The sequence below is a fragment of the Podarcis tiliguerta genome (assembly GCF_965153285.1).
Source record: "Podarcis tiliguerta genome assembly, chromosome: 2".
NCBI classification, from domain to species: domain Eukaryota; kingdom Metazoa; phylum Chordata; class Lepidosauria; order Squamata; family Lacertidae; genus Podarcis; species Podarcis tiliguerta.
The window spans coordinates 82,886,030-82,906,736 of NC_139535.1; the positions used below are offsets into that span (position 1 = coordinate 82,886,030).

The following is a 20,707-nucleotide window of genomic DNA, read 5'->3' on the forward strand; positions in this document are numbered from 1 at the left end:
TTCTTTCCTTTGGCCCTGAAAAGCCATACTAAGGGGTTCTGCCCTTGAGCTGAGGACTTGGCTTTTTGCAAATGCAAAGGGATAGCAGCTGGAGCTGGAAGTGCAAAGGCTGAATGCCTTCATTCTACTGCCATCAGATTTTATGTCTGTTGTAAAAGTTCCAGGGGACGGTCAGCATGCAAGTTTCCAATGAAAGTGAATGGGGGTGGGGGAATCTGGACTGGGGCCAGTCTTTGCTATATCCATTAAGCAAAGTGTCATTAGGTTCTGGTAAAGCAGCAGATTAAAATAATAATAATGGGGTGATGATGGCTCTTCATAGAACATGGCCACTTGTATACCACGCAGAAAGAGGGCAATTTGCATAAGCTAATAGGGGGTGTGTGTGTGTGTGAATACAAAAATTTAGAAATGTTTTTTACAATAGACTGTGACCAAGTGACCTGGATCCATCTCTGCTCAATCTGCTGCCCAGGTGCTCACTGTTGACCAGCAACTTCAAGGCCCTCCTTGCTCCCCCTTTTTAGGGTTCCTTTTCCAGCTTGGGGCCAGGCAGCCCTTTCAAACAGAGGGCTTCTCCTCTGTAATTTACCGACATAGGTTTGCTTTTACCTTTGCTGAAAGTGTTGGGGCTGCTTTTTGGGCCGTTTTTCTTTTCTTTTAATACAAGCAGTGCAAGAAGAAATGGAAGGTGAAAGCCAACACAAGCTGTTCCTAATACAGGAAGGCATCAATAGGAGCAGGAAACCGTCAGCTGTATCTGTGTGTCAGGAGTTGGAGTCAGGTGTAGGTGAGCGGTAAAAAACATGGTGTCAGCAAAGTTAACTTTTTATTCAAAGAAACCGAAACAGTGCAGGCCTAGTAGTAGTAGTAGTAGTAGTAGTAGAAGTTTGGATTTGATATCACACTTTATCACTACCCTAAGGAGTCTCAAAGCGGCTAACAATCTCCTTTCCCTTCCTCCCTCACAACAAACACTCTGTGAGGTGAGTGGGGCTGAGAGACTTCAGAGAAGTGTGACTGGCCCAAGGTCACCCAGCAGCTGCATGTGGAGGAGCGGGGAAGTGAACCCAGTTCACCAGATTATGAGTCCACCGCTCTTAACCCAACAACTTTTCCCAGTAGGTCTTGCCCTGATGAGGCACTTGTGAGGGCTGTAGGTCCCTGCCTTCCCACAGCTGCCTAAGTTGCATACCTTGCAGAAGAGGAACTCTTGATGGATTTTGCACTAGATTGTGAAAGGGATCCATGGCACTGCAGCCATGGATATTGTGCAGAGCCACTGTCTAGTTTATTTCTTATAACTATTGGTTTCTTCAGGTCACACAGTTTGTGTGTCTGGCTACACAGTTCGGGAATGAATGACCACACTATAGTATTCCCATTGCCTAACTGCTTAGGAATTATCCTTCCTCCAGTTTTCTGCCCTAGATCGCCCACTTCCCTAACAAATTCACATAATGTTCAAGGTCCTCTTGAATTCTTAAAGAACTCAAGGGGAACTGAGAGATCCTGATTTTCAAAGTGAGATTGTCTGTCTCTAAGGAGGATCCATAAGGGCAGTTTCCCAACTTAAAAAGTGATCTTGTTTATAGAGCAGTTACAGAGGCAAGTCCTGTTGAGTTCAGTAAGACTTCTAGCCACCTTAAAACACTCTTGTGCATCCCCATCTTATGAACAATATAACTTGTGTTCATATGGAAGGGCTTCAAGCCCTCAGCAGCCAAAGTTTTCAAACACAATTGGCTTAAGAGCTGAACCCAACCCAGCCCAGCCCTCCCTGATCATAGGCATGGAGCCAATGTGGACAGTGATGGCAAGCAACGGCTGCACTCTAATCTGTGCAGGCAAATTGGCCCTTATCACAGATGGTTTATGTTTTATGCAGGTGATGACTGGCAAAGTAGCTGTTTGACTACTGCGTGCCCATCTTGCAACTTAACCAACCAACATTTAATGGGTTACTAATGTGGATGAACCATTAGCATGCATATTATACCTGACCTGTGTGGCAATTAGACACCCGTATGCTGAACTAATCCATGTAACCTATATTTCCAAATGAAGTTCTTAGTGAGCTGAGCAGTTCTCCTATCAGGAATCTGCACAACAAGCCTGTGTTGTAGGCCAATGTCCCCATCAGGCAAATTATGGCCAAGGCTGGTAGTGGCTTGCCTAAGACATCCTATGACTTCATGGTGGAGGTGCTCACTGACATTGTTGTCCCCATATGTCTACTACTCGTGTGCATTTTGTAACCTACAGGGTGAGTCATATGTTTAAAGGATTCATGGGGGTTGCCTGAAATCCTTGTGTGCACCAACCCTTTGGCTGTATGCAGCTGCTACCACCCACAGACTTATTTCTGGCATACTCTTGTAAACCACCAGCTCTTACACCCGCGGAGCAGTGTAATATTTGAAGCCGGGGAGCTCACAGGGGTGGAGCTGGCATGCTTACTTTTTAAAGAATCCCACACCAGTATCACCCCAACTCTTCTGTGTTGGGGCAACATTGGCAAGGGAACAGATCCCCACTAACTCCTCTCACAAGGTCTGCCAACCTGGGCCAATTGGAGCAGTGCGGGATACATGGATTTGGTAGGAAATGGCCCTTCACATACCCTTCTCCTTTATGAATGGACTCTACCACCATAATCCTGTGCACAGGCATTGGGACCGGTAGGATCACTCTGCACCTGTGAGTTTGTGGTAGTGTGCAAAAACACAGACCTGCTCAGTCTCCAGTTGGCAGTGATGGCTGTAGGGTAGGAACCACAAACCCCAGGCTACGGTACCGGAATGTTGTCGTTGGAATGTTGACATCTTTCCTAGGCTGGAAAGAGATGCCCACCTCCACCTGGCACAGGCGAAGGTGGCGAGGCTGGCTTCTCCAGGATTCCCGGTGGCCCACAGCCGCACGCAGCCGCAAGCTAGCTCGCTCTCCCCGCCTCCCTAGCCGCTCCAGTCATTTGCCACTGACTGTTGAGCACCTGAGCAAAGGAGGAAGAGGGACGAGCCAGGCTGCAGGTAGTGCCGCCGCCACCGCCGCCACTACCCTCGCTGGCAACACCTGCCTGCCTGCCGCTCTCCCTTCCCCACCCAGCCTGCCTGGTCCAGGCGATCCTGCTCCGTGCGCCTGGCGGGCTCCAGCGGACGCCACTTCTTAGCGGCAGCAGAAGCAGCAGCAGTAACGCCTCGCCTGCGAGAACCGCCGCCTCCCCGCTGTTGAACCAGGCGGGCGGGCGGGCGAGCTCCCAGCAGAGGGAGGCGCTTGGCGCCGCACCTCCAAACTCAGCGCGCGCGATCCACCCCCTCCGCCGAGTTTACTTCCCCTGTTCCCCAGGCTCTGCCGATCCGCGGGCGGCGACCCGAGGAGGCGGGGAAAGCGCCGTGCCTTGGGCGGAGGGGCGCAGCAAGATGCCCGCCTGCCCCCGGCCATGAGCCCGGCCCGCTCGCCTTCCCCGCCTCTCTGCCCTGCCCAGCCGGCGAGCGCGGAGGGAGGGCGGAGAGGCTCGGAGCGCGCAGGTAGCCGACGACAACAACGGGGAGAAGAAGGCAGCAAGCGCCGGCAGGCGGCGGCGGCGGCGGAGCGGGTGGCCGTAGCCTCCTGGCGCCGATGGGCGAGCAAGAGGCGGGCGAGAAGCCCGGGCCCGGCGCCCCCGGCTCCCCGGACGGGGTGGCCGGCGGAGAGCGCCCCCACGCCGGGGCCGGGCGGCGACGCAGAGGAGCCGTGCGCGCCCTGAGCAGGCTGGCGCGGCGCCTCTTGCAAACTTTGCGCGGCGCCCGGCAGCAGCAGCAGCAAGCGCGGCGGCGAGAAGGCGCCGAGCCCGAGGACGACGAGGGCGGCTTCAAGCGCCCGCCCGGGCCCGAGCGCGAGAGAGGCCAAGCCAGTGGCGGCGGCGGGAGCGGCGGCAGCGCCCGGCTGTCGTGGGGCGCGCAGAGTCCCCTGCCGGCGGCTGTTCCCGGGGACCCCCGGCCGCTCACGCCGGGCGCGCAGGGGCTGAAGAACCACGGCAACACGTGCTTCCTGAACGCCGTGGTGCAGTGCCTGAGCCACACCGAGCTGCTGGCCGCCTTCCTCCTGCTGGCGCTGCCCGACCAGCAAGGGCCACCCGGACCTGGAGCCGGAGCCGGAGCTGGAGCCGCCTCCGGGGAAGTCACCCAGCACTTGGCGGCGCTCGTACGCGCGCTCTGGACCCTCGAGTATACGCCGCAGCTCTCCGCGGACTTCAAGGTAGGGGGCACACTTTTGCGCGGGATCTGCCCCTCTCTCCGGGGAGCCACGGGGAGAGGGGAGGGGCGCTCGGGAAAGAGGCTCCGCGTCTAATGCCGGAGTCCTTCTCAGCCACCTGTAGGCAGTCTTCGACGCTGCATATTTCCACCCCCCACCCCCAGTGTGACCTGCTGCTCCGGATCTGGCTCCTGCGAGCGGTCTGACCTCAACTCTGCCAGGCGCTGCGGGGACGCTGGACTGCTCACAGGTGGATTGCTAACCGTCACGCAGCTTCTGCACTTCGAGATGTGCTCCTTGGTGGCAGACGGCTCCATTGGGCAGAGTTAGAAGGATTCCTTCACTCTCTCTCTCTCTCACACACGCTCTTCTCTCTTTCTTTTTTCTCGAGCCACCTGTTTAGTCACACCTCACGCTTTAAAGCAGGCTACTGTGCTGCAGGCGGATTTGGCAATGGGGCCAGGTTGACTGCCTCGGCAGGTGGAGGAGTTGGAGGGCATTGCTAACAGATGGGCACGTGGTGCCACATCAGGAAGGCTAACCAGGATTTTTAAAAAGAAAAAAAGAAGTGGGAGAATAAAATGCTCTTATGTGTTTTTTTATGAGGAATTTCCAGACTGTTTTTGATCTCACCCTGTTCCAAGTTCATACTTCCAGCAGCCTGAGCTCTTCCTGTTCGGTGTAAGCCTAGTGTTTGCTGGTGTTGTGATAACTTGGTCAGGTCCTTGCCCATAGCCAGAGATGGGGGAAATGCTACTTTTTATCTTGAGGATTTTTAATTTAATAAATAAATAAATTTTAGGAGGGTAGTAAGAGAAACATTTGTGTGTCTGATAGAGCCTTTCATAAAGAATCTCACTCCTGCTTGGCTCCACCAGACACACAAATGCTTCCATTATCAGCCTCCCAGAACCTCCCCCCCTTTTTAAAAAAAACCTCATTCCCTTCCTATTTTTTCTGGGCAAAGGCACTGAAGGTAGGGATGTGCTGGAGAGGGTTTTGCTTGCGAACGTTGCACACCTGGGAAGCTCTCCTGAAGTCTGTAGTGTTGTACATTGTACATTTGTACATTGCTCAGCATTTGTGAGCTGTGCTTTGAAGTTGGAAATGAAATAATCATTATTGAGCAATTGCTGTGGGACTGCCTCCTTCCTCCTCCTCTTCCTGAAACCCCATTTTTCTATCATGAGGGTCATGAAGCTGAATGGGTCACCCTAACTGGATGTCTCCACTGCTGGAAGTTCAGAACTGTTCTGGCGAGCGTTCTGGGTTTCCCACCCAACCAGTTTGTTGTGATCCCCCAGCTAGGTTCACAGCACTTTGGGAACAGTCAGGCATGATACTCTGCACTCTGTGTGTCAACACTGCCTGCTTGCCTTTAGGTGGGTTCACACTCTGAGGGGTGAGGAGCAATTAATCTGGGGAAGCAGACTTGATTCTAGAACTGCTTAGAAACGCCAGCTGGAAGGGAAGAGATTGTCAAGTCCACAATTTCCTTGCCTGGCACAGGGCATGGTTGCCTGTATAGCAACCCCAGTCTGACTGGCAAGAAATAATAATGTCAATAACAGCAATACTATATTGTTATTTATATGCCACCCATCTGTCTGAGTTGCCCCAGCCACTCTGGGTGGCTCCCAACAAATTAAAACATCAAATATAGTAAAACATCAAACATTAAAAACTTCCCTATTCCAGGCTGCCCTCAAGATGTCTTCTAAACATCAGATAGTTGTTTATTTCCTTGACATCTGATGGAAAGGCATTCCACAGGGTGGGCATGGCAATGAGGGAACCGCCAGAAGGTCATTGGAGCTGGATCTCAGTGTCTGGACTGAATAATGGGGGTGGAGATGCTCCTTCAGGTATACAGGGGTGAAGCATTTATTTTTGGGTGGGTGGGAGTCCCAGGTGTTGCTTGCAAGTGGACCTCCACCCATCTCCTAATCAAGTGATGCATAGACTATTCAGCCACTTCATTAGGGGGCTGAGCATGGTCCAGTGTGCAGAGCCAGTGATTTGCCCTGGTGGCTTGTTTAAATGCCCGTAGTTTACTGAAGAAAAGACAGATGAGTGTGCATTGTGGAGGATTTGAGTAGCAATGGTGAAAGATAGGCCTCTCTTTCATGGGTGGAAGGGAGAGGAATTGCCATTGGAATTTTTTGTTTTGTTTTGGGAATTCCTTCCCTAGAATAGTGGACCTAGGGAGCTAGGATCAGGAGGTTCTGTGCGGTTGAGGGATTCTGATTTATTTTTGTTGTTTTGAAGCTACTATCTGGTCACTTTTGTTGACAGATTGTATTTCTTCAGAGGTGAGCCTTTTCTCCTTCTCTGATGCTCACATTTGGCTGCTGGCTGTCAGAGGCTTCTTTGAAGCAAACGCCTGAGCTGTAGCTTTGGCAAATCTTGTGTTAGTAATTCAGCTCCTTGACAGTCCTGCTGATACTAGAGTGGTGTGTGTGTGTGTTTCTTTCCCTGTTGATGCAGCAAGCCACTGTCAAAGGTGAAATTGTTTCAGCGTCATCTGGCTATTATTATTTTTATACCATGCACAGGGTCTTTATGCTAAGAAGGAACCCCAGGTGGATACTGAATTATAGGCGAGGCTTCTGAATCTTTCAGCACTTTGCATTTTGTGGAGGTTTCTGGAAACATAGATTTCAAATTCTATTTGGAGAAAATCCTCAGAGTGGAATGTGAAACAAAAATGTCTCAACCCCGAACCTTAAAATGGGGCATGCGGTGGTATAAGGAAGGGGCTAGATTCAGCCCCTGATTCAGCCCCTGAAGGTGATGACACACTCTCACCTTCAGACTTACGGTATTTCCAAATTAATCATACTCAAGTTCATTTAAAATTCCTGTTTTATGTTGGATGCAAAAAAGCTTTGGGTAAGGAGAATGGTGGTGGAAAGATGATGTGCTGGGCAATGTTGGGAGGTGGGTTTGAGCCCCACATTGGGCAAAATATTCCTGGATTGCAGGGCTTTAGACTAGCTGACCCTCATGGTCCTTTCCAGTTCTACAATTCTGTGGTTCCGTGGAAAGAAGCTGGGGCAGCCACGTCCTCACTCAATGATGGCAGCATCAAGACAGTTGCTTACTTACATCTTGAATGTGCCATCATAGATCTAACACCACAAAGAAACAACAAGCCAGAAAGGCACACTTTTGTGGTGTCTCAAATGCAACTTGGTGGCGCCTCAAATGCATCACTGTGGTGTCTGTTCACACACACGTATCAGTGGGCCTTCTCAGTGGTGACTCCACACTAACAGAATGCTCTCCCCAGGGAGGCACCCCAGTTCCATCATCACATATCTTTGTGTGCCTTTGGCTTTTAATTATCTGTGGCCTCTTTCGAGTGTGTGTGTCTGTGTGTTTAACTCTTCCTTTTAAAAATATAAATGAGTTTTGGATTTTACTCTGTCTCAGTTTTATGCTATTTACTTTTCTTGTTGTTAGTTGCTTTCAGTTACTTTTTGCAAAAAAAAAGAAGTGTCTAGTAAGTTTAAATAATAAAGATAAAATGTTAATAAGAGTAATTTTCAATAAGGCTATGATTTATGTTTGTTTGTCTCATGTGTTTGTTTATAATGTTGTGAAACCAATTTTTTTTTTTGAAAAATAATAATAATAAAGATAAAATGTTTAGTAATCAAACAGTGTTACTAGACAGAGTGTGCAGGTCTGCAGTTGGCAGATGCTCTCCATACTTTCAAAAGGAGAACTCAAGTTCTTCCCTATGTCATCAACATCTGTACAAAGCATAGTAGTGGAGATGCAAATTTCTAAAACTAGTTGATTCTCCATATTGTTTTCACTGTACTCTTGTGACAAGTTGGTAGCATCATGCCACTCAGGCTGCAGAAGGAAATTTGAATTCTCTGTGGAAAGCTGTGAGCTCCCTGTTTGTAAGTACAGTCAATCATCATGATACCATTGAAATATCAGGTATTTCTTGTGCACACATACCTGACACTCTAATAGTCCCTGGTGAGGCAGGTATCATGTTGCCTCAGATTCTCAGTATAGCACTTTAGGGCAGGTATGTTCAATTTTTGGCTGTTGGACTATAGTTCACATCCTCCCTGACCATTAGCCATTCTGCCCAGGGCAAAAGTTTGAGTCTAACATCACCTGGATGGCCACAGGTTCTCCACCTTTGCTTTTAACATAAGCTTGACAAATGGGCCATAGGTTGTGGAATTGGCGATGCTTTTGAATGGTTGTAGAGAGTGGCTTGGGATGTGGAACTTGAGACGTGACATGATCGTTCATATCTCACCTCTGCCATGACTTTACCAGGGGCTCTGAGTGCAGCATCTGCAATATGGTGATGACTTACCTGAGATTATCAAGGACAAAGGTGTCAGTATCTCTTGTTGACGGCAACAGGTGGTGCGGATGATGATTGGTTTGCACTGTTTAATAGACATGAGCTTTTTGTGATGAAGGCTGCCATGCTCTGCAATATTATTATGGTTGTACACTACCCTAATCTCCATCTGTACATGATTCCAGGTGCTTACCCAGGGTTGCTGTTTCCTTTCGAAATGAGGCAGTGGAGACTGTGGTGTCTTTCTGATATATGGTTTTTTTTACACACATATATACAACCTGAGCGTATAGTTAAAGCTATGGTTTTCCCAGTAGTGATGTATGGAAGTGAGAGCTGGACCATAAAGAAGGCTGATCGCCAAAGAATTGATGCTTTTGAATTATGGTGCTGGAGGAGACTCTTGAGAGTCCCATGGACTGCAAGAAGATCAAACGCATCCATTCTTAAGTAAATTAGCCCTGAGTGCTCACTGAAAGGACAGATCGTGAAGCTGAGGCTCCAATACTTTGGCCACCTGATGAGAAGAGAAGACTCCCTGGAAAAGACCCTGATGTTGGGAAAGATGGACGGCACAAGGAGAAGGGGACGACAGAGGACGAGATGGTTGGACAGTGTTCTCGAAGCTACCAGCATGAGTTTGACCAAGCTGCGGGAGGCAGTGGAAGACAGGAGTGCCTGGCGTGCTCTGGTCCATGGGGTCACGAAGAGTCGGACACGACTAAACGACTAAACAACAATACAACCTGAGCCTGTGATGGAGGGGTTCACAGCATTAGCACCTTAAGAGGGCTTTGCTCCCCCTGAAGCTGTGGCCTTGGATTCAAACAGATACCAAACATTGCTCTGTCTCTCTCAGTTCCTAGTTTGATTCTTTGCTTCTAACCCTCACCACTCCAGCTCTCTGCTCTCAACTCTGGCTTTGTCCTTCTAACTATCTGCGGGCTGAGGGAGGGGCCCCACCTATTTGCCATCTCACACAGAGCCCCTTTCCTTTGTTCCCCTTAATGGCCCATCACCCAGGCTATCACCTTTTCAGGAAGCTAGCCTGGCTGATCTTTTAAGACTTGCTGGATCCAGGGGTTAGGAGGGTCTTGGGCATACAGCCTATTCCCCCTCCTCCAAATCATAACATTATTACCATTTTACTTGGGGAAGGAGTGACTTCCATCAAACACAGTAGGGCTTTCTTTTGTGTAAGCCTCCATAGGCTCCTTTTACAATTGCTGATACACACACACACATATTTGTGACTGGATCGTCACAGATCTAGCTAACATTGCAGAAATAAATAAGAACTTCCACATTGCCCAGTGTCACCTCACATGCAGGTTTTCCTTGGCATCAGCCCACGCATTCATCTGCCAGCCCTTGAGAATTGGGTAATCAAAATGATGTATATATGTTCGTGAGCCAATTCTACTCCCTGTTGGCTGTCAGTCTGGGAACCCACCAGCTTCTCATATATGCCAGGCGGACGTGGCCTCTCTTACTTGAATGGGAGCTGGGAACCAAGCCGTGCAGAGGGAGGATTTCCCCTGAGGGGCCTGGTATAAAATGGGAACATAAAACTTAGGACCTCCAGACAACACTTCACATTTCTGAAATGTACCAGCCAGACATACTTTATGTGGTATTTTTTAGCTGAGGGTTTGAGTTTAGGGGATTAAAATTGGATCGCCATCTCCAAAAGCTGAAAGAACGCCCTTGTTCAACCTCAGTCCATGTATGACAGTTGTAGCTGCTGGTGGGTGGGAAGGCACTTTAGTGCGTACACACCCTCTGTTTATTTATTGTGAGGCTGAGTAGTGATGTGTTTGTGACGGGCTCTGTTTCTAGGAAACAGCAAGGCAAAGGACTCCGGGAAGGAGACTGTGCAGGGAAAAGACGGCGAGCGTAGAGAGTCCTGTTGAGAAAATTCCTCTTGTGCCGGTGCCATCACAGGCAATTTTCGCATTCCCGCAGAACAGAACCTGCCCTTTTCCAGTTCCACTTGAGTCTGCCTAGCACACTTCTGGTTTACAAAAGGACTTGGGAGTGTAGGGGCCTCATTGAGTCTCTCTCACAAATCCCCCTGTTGTCTGGTCACTTGGGAACCGATTGCTACAAGGAGCCTCTTTGGTAACCTTACCCTGGGAACTAGATCTTTTTTCATTCAGCTCTGTTCCTGATGATCAGGTGGAGAGGAGGGAGGCTTCTGGCTGCTGGCAGACAGGCAGGGGACCTCTGGCTGCTTGGATTGAACTGGGTTGCTCCTGTAACAGCCTCTTTAAACACCCAAGCGCAGATGCTGAGTTTGAAGCCCTCTTCAGTATCCAGGGCTCTCATTCTGCAGCAGCATTTTTAACCTCAGGGCATTTCAAAAGCGAGAGCGGAATCTTTATCCATCACCTCTGCTGCTCTTGAGCCGCCCTAGATCATCCCTGGGCCACTTTGCTCTTTCCAAATAAGTTTGCCTCAGCTATGCTTAGTCCCCATGATACAGTGGAAGCGGGTGGGGTGCAGCTCCAGGACTTACAGTGGTACCTCGGGTTACAGATGCTTCAGGTTACAGACTCTGCTAACCCAGAAATAGTACCTCGGGTTAAGAACTTTGCTTCAGGATGAGAATAGAAATTGCGTGGAGGCGGCAGCGGGAGGCCCCATTACCTAAAGTGGTACCTCAGGTCAAGAGCAGTTTCAGGTTAAGAACGGACCTCCAGAACGAATTAAGTTCTTAACCCGAGGTATCACTGTACTTTCTTTTCAAATAGGAACTATGAAATCATCAGCCAGAGATCCTCCGGACTACCTGGGGGCAGAACATCCCAATTTATCCTCATAATAGCAACAGCCCTATGAGGTAGGCTAGGCTCAGATGGTGACTGAGGTCCAACTATGGTCACACACTGAATTTGATGGCCGATCAGAGTTATGAAGTCAGATAGACTCCTCAGCCCAAATGCTAACCTGGTGGGAGGGGACCTTTTTTGGCCCAGAAGGCCAGATCTTTCTCTGTCCTCACCCCTGTGGGTGAACATTGACAGATGGGCAGTGCCTTCAACCTTGCTTTCTGCAGGGATCACCTGAGTGATTGGGTTCCCCATGGGGAACTGAACTGCACAGCCGACCCAGCTGTCTCTCTTATGTATGATATCAGGTGGTGGGACAGGTGGGCCTGGTTTGTGGATCACCCTTTGCGAACTGATCATTCTATGACTATCAGCTGATCCTAACAAGACTGAGTAATGCGGTGTGTACTATCACTCTTTGGGTGTGTACAGTAAACTAGCACAGCTGTCTTCATTCTTGGACTCTCCTGGAGAACAAGGCTATAGACTCTCCTTAGGGGTGCAGCTGTGGAGGCCATCACAACAAACTCCTGTCATTCAAAATTTACAACTACATCACTGCTTAGACTGAGAAGCCCACATTCCAATTGTGCATTCCACTGTGCTGTATGAGTAAAAAAAAGGAAAGGACCCCTGACAGTTAAGTCCAGTCTCAAACTACTCTGGGGCTGCAGCGCTCATCTCGCTTTCCTGGCCGAGGGAGCCGACATTTGTCCGCAGACAGTTATTCCGGGTCATGTGGCCAGCATGACTAAGCCGCTTCTGGTAAAACCAGAGCAGCGTACTTTACCTTCCCGCCAGAGTGGTACCTATTTATCTACTTGCACTTTGACATGCTTTCGAATTGTTAGGTTGGCAGGAGCAGGGACCGAGCAACGGGAGTTCACCCTGTCGCAGGGATTTGAACCGCCGACCTTCTGATCGGCAAGCCCTAGGTTCAGTGGTTTAGACCACAGCGCCACCCGCGTCCCTTGTATGAGTACCAGAAGGTTAATCCAGTACTGTTTCTTTTTTAAAAAAAGGTTTGAAGAGCAACAAGGGTAAACACATCCTATGTATACTCTGCAGTTTCAGGAGTGTTTTGAAAAAAAAAAATAGCACAGCTTCCTGGCTGTGCATCCTCCTGTTGAGAACACAATACCCTTGGAGGGCAAAAAATATCCCTCCATCATTGCCAGAGTGCAGGTTCTGGAATAATCCTTGAAAGGGCTAAGTATCACTTTCTGCCCCACTGCTTCTTTGTGGAAATATGTCCTTTCGAAGATCTGCTTTTCTTTACAAAACCCAGCTACCACGGCAATATATTTATATCCCACCTTTCTAGTTTATTTAATAAATGTATGCCCAGCTTTCCCAAGTTATCCGTGGCAGCATTCATGGGTAATAAAACCCATAGAACTCATAGGCAGTACTAGACGACCTCCCGTAACAAGGCTGCCATGATGCAAGAATGGCAAGCTAGCAATAAAATGCCATCAGGAAAGACATGGGGTTTACCTGGCTCCTTAAAGAAAACAGTGCAGGTGCCAGGCACACTGTTTTGGAAAAGGTATCCTACCAACAAGGTGCCACAACTTAAAAGTCCCTGTCTCCAGCAGCTTCCTACCTAAGCTCGATGGAGATACCTGGAGTAGTATTTCTGATGATGATTACAATGGATGGGCCAGTTTCAGTGGGATAAGGTAGTCGGGTAACATGTGGTTTGCTCTTCAGACAGTAGAGTTATTGGGGCCAGAAGGATCCAAGATCTGATTCTCACAGGCCTCCATTGGAAAATGGAGACAAATGAGCAATACTTTTATTGGGTTTCTGAAATGCTGTTTCCACATTTGACTAATAATTTGCCTATGGGTGTTAGGAACCTCTGTTCTCATTCTCGGGTATTGTGAGGTGAGGGACATGCAAATAAGGGTTGTGTAGATGATCATCTCTCCTCCAGCTCCAAACTGTGTGGAACCATTCCCCTTCTTTCAGTGGCTTCTGTGAATAGTTGGTGAATCCTGTTTGGCATACTCTGTCCTGTGCTGAAAATGGTACATGTTGTCCTAGCAATTCAGCTGGGACAATCAGACAGGGCTAGAGGACTGGCTGGCTCTTCCTTGCTCAGCCCAGGTGCCTGTCAGTTTGGTCTGCTCTGAGATGGTTTGGCTCATGTTTATTTATTGCCCATGTTTCTGCTGAGCCCATACCAGTAATATCATACTTTTCATCGCAATGCTGCCACTACCACACCACTGACCTTCCTTTTCATTCTTCGGCACATACTTGATCAGCAATAAATGAGGTGTGTGGGGGAATTAAACAAAGCCCACAGCAGGCATTCAGATCCCAGACTTCAAGAGATGAAAGCAACAGTCCTTTTCAACTCATTTCGGAAATCGGTTAACCAGGAGTACCTGAATTTGAGGCTGTTTACTCCCACGCACGAACATGACTAAAATCCACATTCCCTCACTTAAGTCACTGGGATATAAGAGCAGCTGAAAGGAATGGTTCATATACAGCGACAAAGAGAAGCTTATGCCTTAATAAAATGGTTAGCCTTTAAGGGGCCACAAAACTCTTCTAGTGTTTATGCTGCAGTAGACTAACACAATTATCTTTCTGGGAATCACTAATGTGAGTTGCCACTCACCATTTGTTCTGCAGTTATATATTCATGAGTCGGAGATGCAATGTATAGCGTTCTGCATAATTTTGGTATTCTTGTGACACAAGAGTGGGCAGTTTGGGTGTGTTATTGTCTCCAGAATGCTGCCCTCCAGTTGCAGGCCCAGGACCCACTTCTGCAGGGATAAGGAATCAAGCCTTCTAGGCCTCTCTTATCTGGCCCTTGGGACTCTTCCCAGGTCACATCCCACCACCAGGAGTGCCCCACACCTCTCCAACGTTGTTATTTCCTAGAGTGCTTTTGCCTGGCTTGAATGTGTTCTTGAATTGTAGACATGCTTCCTGTTTGCTGGTAAGGAGGTGTGTGTGAAAGAGAAAGAGAGAAAGAGAGAGAGAGAAAGAAAGAAAGAAAGAGGGTGTCTGTGTGTCACCAGTTGAGTTGGGATTGGAACCCTGGTCTCCCAGGTCCAACCAGTACATCATTGCATCTGCCAACATCCCTTCTTCCGGGTGTCCAGAAAATAATTGATAGAAAGTCTTTAGGTTGGAAGCTTTTGAGTGTGTGTGTGTGTGTGTGTGTAAGTAGTGCCTACTTTAGAGCAGTACTTTTGCCAGAATTCAACAATTAAGGTTGCATAAATTTTCTCTGGAGAAACAGTTTTACTCTTCCCCCCTTTCCAGCTCAGACTGAAATACTTCAGCAGCTCACCGTTTGGCCATGCCCACATTGAATTAGCAGTCAGCTTTCATCAGCCACATCTCCATACTGCCCCTTCAGAGATTGGGAAAACCGGTGACCAATCTTGATGTAGGGGAATTTAACCCCCCTCATTCTATCTGAAAGTGGGAGGGAGACAAAATGGTGATGGAATAACCAGACGTGCTTAATTTGACTTCTACATTTCTTGCCTTTCTTAATGTGGGGGTGGGGGGAACTGCCCTAGGTTAATATCTGCATCTCAGGCGGGGCAGTGCTTTTTTCCCTGGGGGTACGCATACCACTAAACATTTTGTGAATCTAAGTTTGGCCTCATTGAGGGCCAATATTTCAATATGAGTAGGAAAATGAAAGTACCCCTAAACATTTTTTTTTAAAAAGCACTGGGTAGGGGCACAGGTATAGGAAGAGTTCAAAAAGTTGGCAAGCCTAAGTTTTTTAAAAAGCCCAGACACTTCATCACCAGAAATTTCTCATAAATTTCCCCTGCCTCCTGTTTTCCCAAATTAAATGTTAATTTGCACAGACACAGTAGCCTCTGCATGTAGCATGAAGCAGAGTAACTGACCTGCCTTTTTGTGGGTTGTGCAGCGCAGCAATTTCTGGTGATTGCTGCCCACTCCTTCATGATGTATAGGCTCGCCAAGGGAGGCTGCTGAGAACAATGTTTTGTTATAGTAATATTTCCCTTGCAAGTCTGGGTTTAATTTCTGTTTAATAGGATGGTTATTATGCAGCCACAAGGCTTCAGCGATGAGCTACCTGCTGAGGTTTCACTACATGTTACAGATAAGTATCTGGAGGGCAGATCTGTTAACACTCAGTTGGCTATATAGTTCCGTTAATAATCAAGGGCTTGTTAGCGTTTAATTGCTCTTCACTACCCAAAGAGCACGGGAAAGAGCCTTGCTTGAGGAGGAAGCAGGTATGAACTGCTTCCACAGCCTGCCCTCTAGGCTTTTGGACTGTGTGTGGCAAGATGGCTGCTGATGGATCTGGTCTCCTAGAGCAGAGACCAGTCGCCTGTGGCCCTCCAGGATTTGCTGGACTCCCAACTTCCACCAGCCACAGCCAGCATGGCCAGTGGTCTAGAATGGTTGGAGCTGGAGTCCAGCAACACCTGGAGAAACGAAAGGTAGAGGATGCTGGCGATGTCTCACATCTGACCTCACCTGTTAGAGGGACCCTCAGGCATTCTAGTCTCACTGGGTAACGTGTTACATCAGCAGAAGCCCTGGGCTTCTTCTGGCACAACTGGGCTCCCCTCTTCTCCCCCTGCACACCCAAAAATTGGCTCAGAGGGGTGTTTTGGGAGAACACCCAGAACACTTGGGTGCAGTCTAGGAAGCTGCAAAGCTTGACAAGGACGTTCAGCAGAGTACAACACTGAATTCCACCCACTATGCTGAGGACTCCTTGAAGGGAACTTTCCAATTTTACCTCAGGCACGACTTTTGTTCCAGCAAGTGAGTCCTGTCACATAATATCACTGCAGGGGTACAGGGTGCAAGACATTATACTGCCTGAGGTGGGAAAATCAAATGGTGTTCTCTTCCCCTTCTCTCGTCCCCAAATCTCACTGTCCATAATAAACATACACACAATAAACATAGACACCTTCGCCACAGGAGCTGCGCAGTGGTCAAGCCAGGATCTGGATATGAAAGGGGTAAGCTGTTGATAATGCACCCAGACCAGGAAGGCTACATCCTAGCTGAAATATGAAGCCATCTATAGCTCTGCCAATGACCAGCCTGGGAGAGTGGTGCCAGTCCACAGCCTGAGGTTACAAAGATGCTCCAAACTTCAGTTTTGATGGCTGTCCTCATGGGCAGCCATGCACATCACTGGTGGCTCCTGATAATGTCAAGTGTAGGCTGAACATCAAATGCTGATTGAATCCCTTTCCTTTGGAGTTGGCATGTGCCACGATAATTTTACACTTCTTAGCCCTTCAGCTGAGAAGGGCTGCACCTTCTCCCCATCCTCACAATGCTCTTCAGAAGCTTTCACCTCCCTGCTGTTCCTGGCTAGTACCAAAATCCTATGGGGAGTGAGAGAGTCTCACCTGCCTGATTTTAGCCCAGCCCATTTCACTGAAGCTCAGGTGTGGTGTGGGCAGCCCTGTAACTAGTGCTGCTTTGTACACGTGCATTCCAGCACAGCCTGGCACAATGCCCCGTGCTTGGCACACATTCTTTCTGTGCATGCTTTTTGCTGCATATTTCCAGGCTCTTAGTATTCCCGTCTCGGCATACTGAATGTCACACTTAAACAAGCATAGCAGTATTTAGGGAGCAGCTTGCTCTTGAAATAGAGCGTGTGGGAGACGTTAGTGTGGAGGGATGGGGGAGTAAGGGGGAAAAGACCTTTGGAGCACAGGAGATAGATCCTTAAGGTGGGGAAATGCCCTGGATTGCACAGGAAAGGGTGGTGGTGGTGGTGAGGCAGCCTAATTCTGATCACCAGATGCTGAGAAGAAACAAGGAGTGGCCATCACATTCATACCTTGCTTGCATGTGGTGGCCAGAGGCATTTGGCTGCCTGCCAGAGAAGCGATAATGTGGGACTAGATGTACCTCTTCCCCCTCCTTCTGATTTAGAAACAGAGTGTTTATTTACATTCTTAAAAAGGTCATCCCTTCCGTGATTATGGCATTGGGGTAGGCTTGGAGACTTAGGCTGTCACATTAGAGCATCATAATCTCTAGCAGGCTAGTGCTTTAGGTTTCCTCTTGCATTGCAATTCTGCTTTTTCAATACCTAGCTGGGGACAGAACTGATGGGGGGAAACCCATGCAACTCTTGGCCATTGTGCACAAAGAGAGCTCTGCCTTGGGTAGCAGTTGCATCTGCTGGTTGCAAGTAGGGTTGATACCGCTGCCCTCCCAATAGGGCACCTGTGGTTCTAAGGGAGGAGTGGGAACTGTGGGTCCTCTATTTATTATTTTTTTGCTGGACTACAGCCAGAGCCGTCTTTCCCATAGGGCGTAGTGGTGCATCGCGCCAGGGCGCCGGCCTCTCAGGGGCGCCCCAGCAAGTGGGGGAGTGCTGGGGCTTTGCCGGCAGCCTCAACTTTCCCTGCCTGCCTGCCAGCAGTGCCCCACAAACCATAAGGCTGGCGGGCATGCAGCTTCCCTCCCAAGCCTCCTCGGGAGGAGAGTGATCCCTGCAGAGGCTTAGGATGGAAGCTGCGCCCCACCAACCATACAGCTGGCGGGTGTGCAGCTTCCCTCCCAAGTCTCCCAAGCCTCTGCAGGGATCGCTCTCCTCCTGAGGAGGCTTGGGAGGGGTGCAACTTCACTCCCAAGCCTCTGCCGGGATCGCTCTCCCGCAGCGGCATAGGGGAGAGTTGTGCGCCCCCTGATGGCTGGCAGTGCGCAACTACGGCCACCCCAACACTATCTGTGGTAATTTGGGGGTGCTGGGTGGATATTCGCACCCCGGCGCCGCATCTGCTAAAGACTGCCCTGACCACAGCTCCCATCACTCCTGATCAGTGCTGTAGCGTGGGTTGCCAGTGCCTGAGGCCGTGCGGAGGGGTGGGTGGGAGAGAGGGAAACGGATGGAGTACACATGCACATTCAGCTGCCCAACAGTGTCGCGTCACCCAGGAGATCGTGGCTGCAGAGATAAGAAGAGTCCTTCCATTGTCTGGAGAAGCCATTTCCTGGTTTGCATGGAGAAGCCGTTTCAGCGGAGCACAAAAATTGAAGTACACAGCTGTCTTGAGGCAGCACCGGGTGCCTCCTGGGCTACCACCCCTGTCCCCCCACTCTACACCACTGCTGGGATAGATGGGAATCATAGTGCTGAAGCATCTGTTAGGCCACCACTGCTTACCAGCTTCATGAGAGACAGACCACTGCGTTTCCCAGCATAGATGGGGGAGCAGTTCTCCTTGTCAGTTTGTGCCCATCCCACAGCTCTTAAAGGCACAGGCACCTTGCCAGAACAAAGTGTGTGGGGTGGCTTCATGGGTACCTGGGACAAGCTCCCAGTGAGTGGCTTTGGGCACAGGAATGGTGTGTCAGAGGAAGGTTTTCCAGTTTTTATTAAGCTGGGCAGGGTGATGTTCAGAGCTGCAACTGACTAGACTCTTCTTCATAGCAGAGATAATTGGCTCCTTCGAAATGTCCCCTTGTCAGCAAAGCACAGCAGGAAGTGGCTGGTTTTGCTTTGTGATCTAGGAGGACTTCTTTGCCCAGGAGCTGCAGGTGGGGCACCAAGGTGTAGCCTCTAAGAGGAAAGAGCAAAGTGGCCCTGACAGGCAAAAGGGAGAAAGATCCTGAACTCTTCTTGTCTTCGCCCTCCTGGGTTCCCAACAGTGTAGCTTTGGTTGTCATGGTAACTGTTGGGCAACTCAGAGGCAGGCAGAGAGCCTGTGTTTGTCTCCTGTAGATCCGACATTGGGGATCAATTTAGCATCCGCTTCTATTGCTGCAGGGATAAACCGTGTCGTCCCAATTCTTTCCTTGTGAAATATAAGCAGGGGTCAAACTGCAGAGGGACATGATTTAGGAACTGGGTAGGTCTGGGGATTATTATTATGATTTTTGAAATGTGGAGTGAGCAATTCTGGTTTTGGTAAGTCAGGTGAAGATCACTTGCACAAAACTGACATGGTAATGATGTTGAGGATGATGCCACACATTGTGGGATAAGCTTTTCTAGGCCACAAGCATGGTGTAGCTGTTAAAAAGCCAGTATGTTTTAGTGGTTGTCCTAGACTAGGAAGACATAGGTTCAAATCCCTGCTCAGCCATGCAGTTCAGCCTAACCTACCTTACAAGGTAGCTGTAAGGATAAAATGGGCAGGGGGGAAGCTGTGGATGCCACCTGGTGCTTCCTGTGGGAAAGATGGGTGAGAAACCTAATAAATAAATTGAAAACTTTTGCTAGATTATCTGCAAGAATTGGACCTTTTTTTCAGCAGGGGAGAAATACAGTGGTACCTCAGGTTACATATGCTTCAGGTTACATACGCTTCAGGTTACAGACTCCGCTAACCCAGAAATAATGCTTCAGGTTAAGAATTTTGCTTCAGGATGAGAACAGAAATCGTGCTCCGGCGGCGCGGCGGCAGCAGCAGGCCCCATTAGCTAAAGTGGTGCTTCAGGTTAAGAACAGTTTCAGGTTAAGAATGGACCTCCGGAACGAATTAAGTACTTAACCCGAGGTACCACTGTAGTCTTCTTTGTAGCTTCAAGAGCAAAAAAAGAAAGAATAAGGACTTGTGTCATTGTGTAAAGAAACCTCCTGCATTAGGTGTAGAAATAGGTTTGATGTGTACTGCATGGCTCAACACGATTCTGCCTTGGAGAAGTTCCTGCTTTGTTAAGTTAAAAAGTGAGGAGGAAATGTCAAACTGAAGAGTAGTTCAGCTGCAGGGTTTCTGTTTCGCAACTCCATTGTATTGACCAGATTTACAACTATTCAAACTTATTACACCCAGATGCTACAGTGAGGGGGAAAAGTATTTGGTCCCCTGCTAAATTTGCCCATTTGCCCTCTGACGAAGAAATGAACAGTCCATAATTTTAGTGGTAGGTTTATTGTAGCTGTGAGAGACAGAATAACAACAGGAAAACCCCCAGAAACCCAGAAGACAAAAGTCAGAGATTGATTTGCTTTATAATGAGTGAAATAAGTATTTGGTCCCCTATCAACCAGCCAGATGTCAGGCTACCTGGTTTCTTCACTTTATGTAACAAGCTGAGATTAGAAGCACCTGCTGTAAGGGAGAGGTCTTACCTGTAATCCCAGCTCGCTACAGTACCTGTACAAAAGACACCTGTCGACAGAAGCAATCAATCCAGCAGATTCCAAAGTAGCCACCATGACCAAGACCAAACAACTGTCCAAGGATGTCAGGGAGAAGATTGTAGAGTTGCACAAGGCTGGACTGGGCTACAAGACTATTGTCAAGCAGCTTGGTGAGAAGGTGACAACAGATGGTGCAATAATTCGCAAAAG

The 20,707-nt window shown here is 48.9% G+C and overlaps 1 protein-coding gene across 2 annotated transcripts in view; it reads left to right on the forward strand.

Annotated features, from left to right (window-relative positions):
• The first annotated feature begins 3,274 nt into the window (after positions 1 to 3,274).
• The window catches only part of USP43 (ubiquitin specific peptidase 43), a 92,795-nt gene continuing 75,362 nt past the window's right edge, over positions 3,275 to 20,707 (forward strand). For both annotated transcript variants that reach the window (XM_083429774.1, XM_083429775.1), the window contains exon 1: positions 3,275 to 4,236. In XM_083429774.1, the coding sequence (XP_083285900.1) occupies positions 3,619 to 4,236 (618 nt within the window). In that variant the 5' untranslated portion in view covers positions 3,275 to 3,618. The remainder of the gene's footprint in view (positions 4,237 to 20,707) is intronic.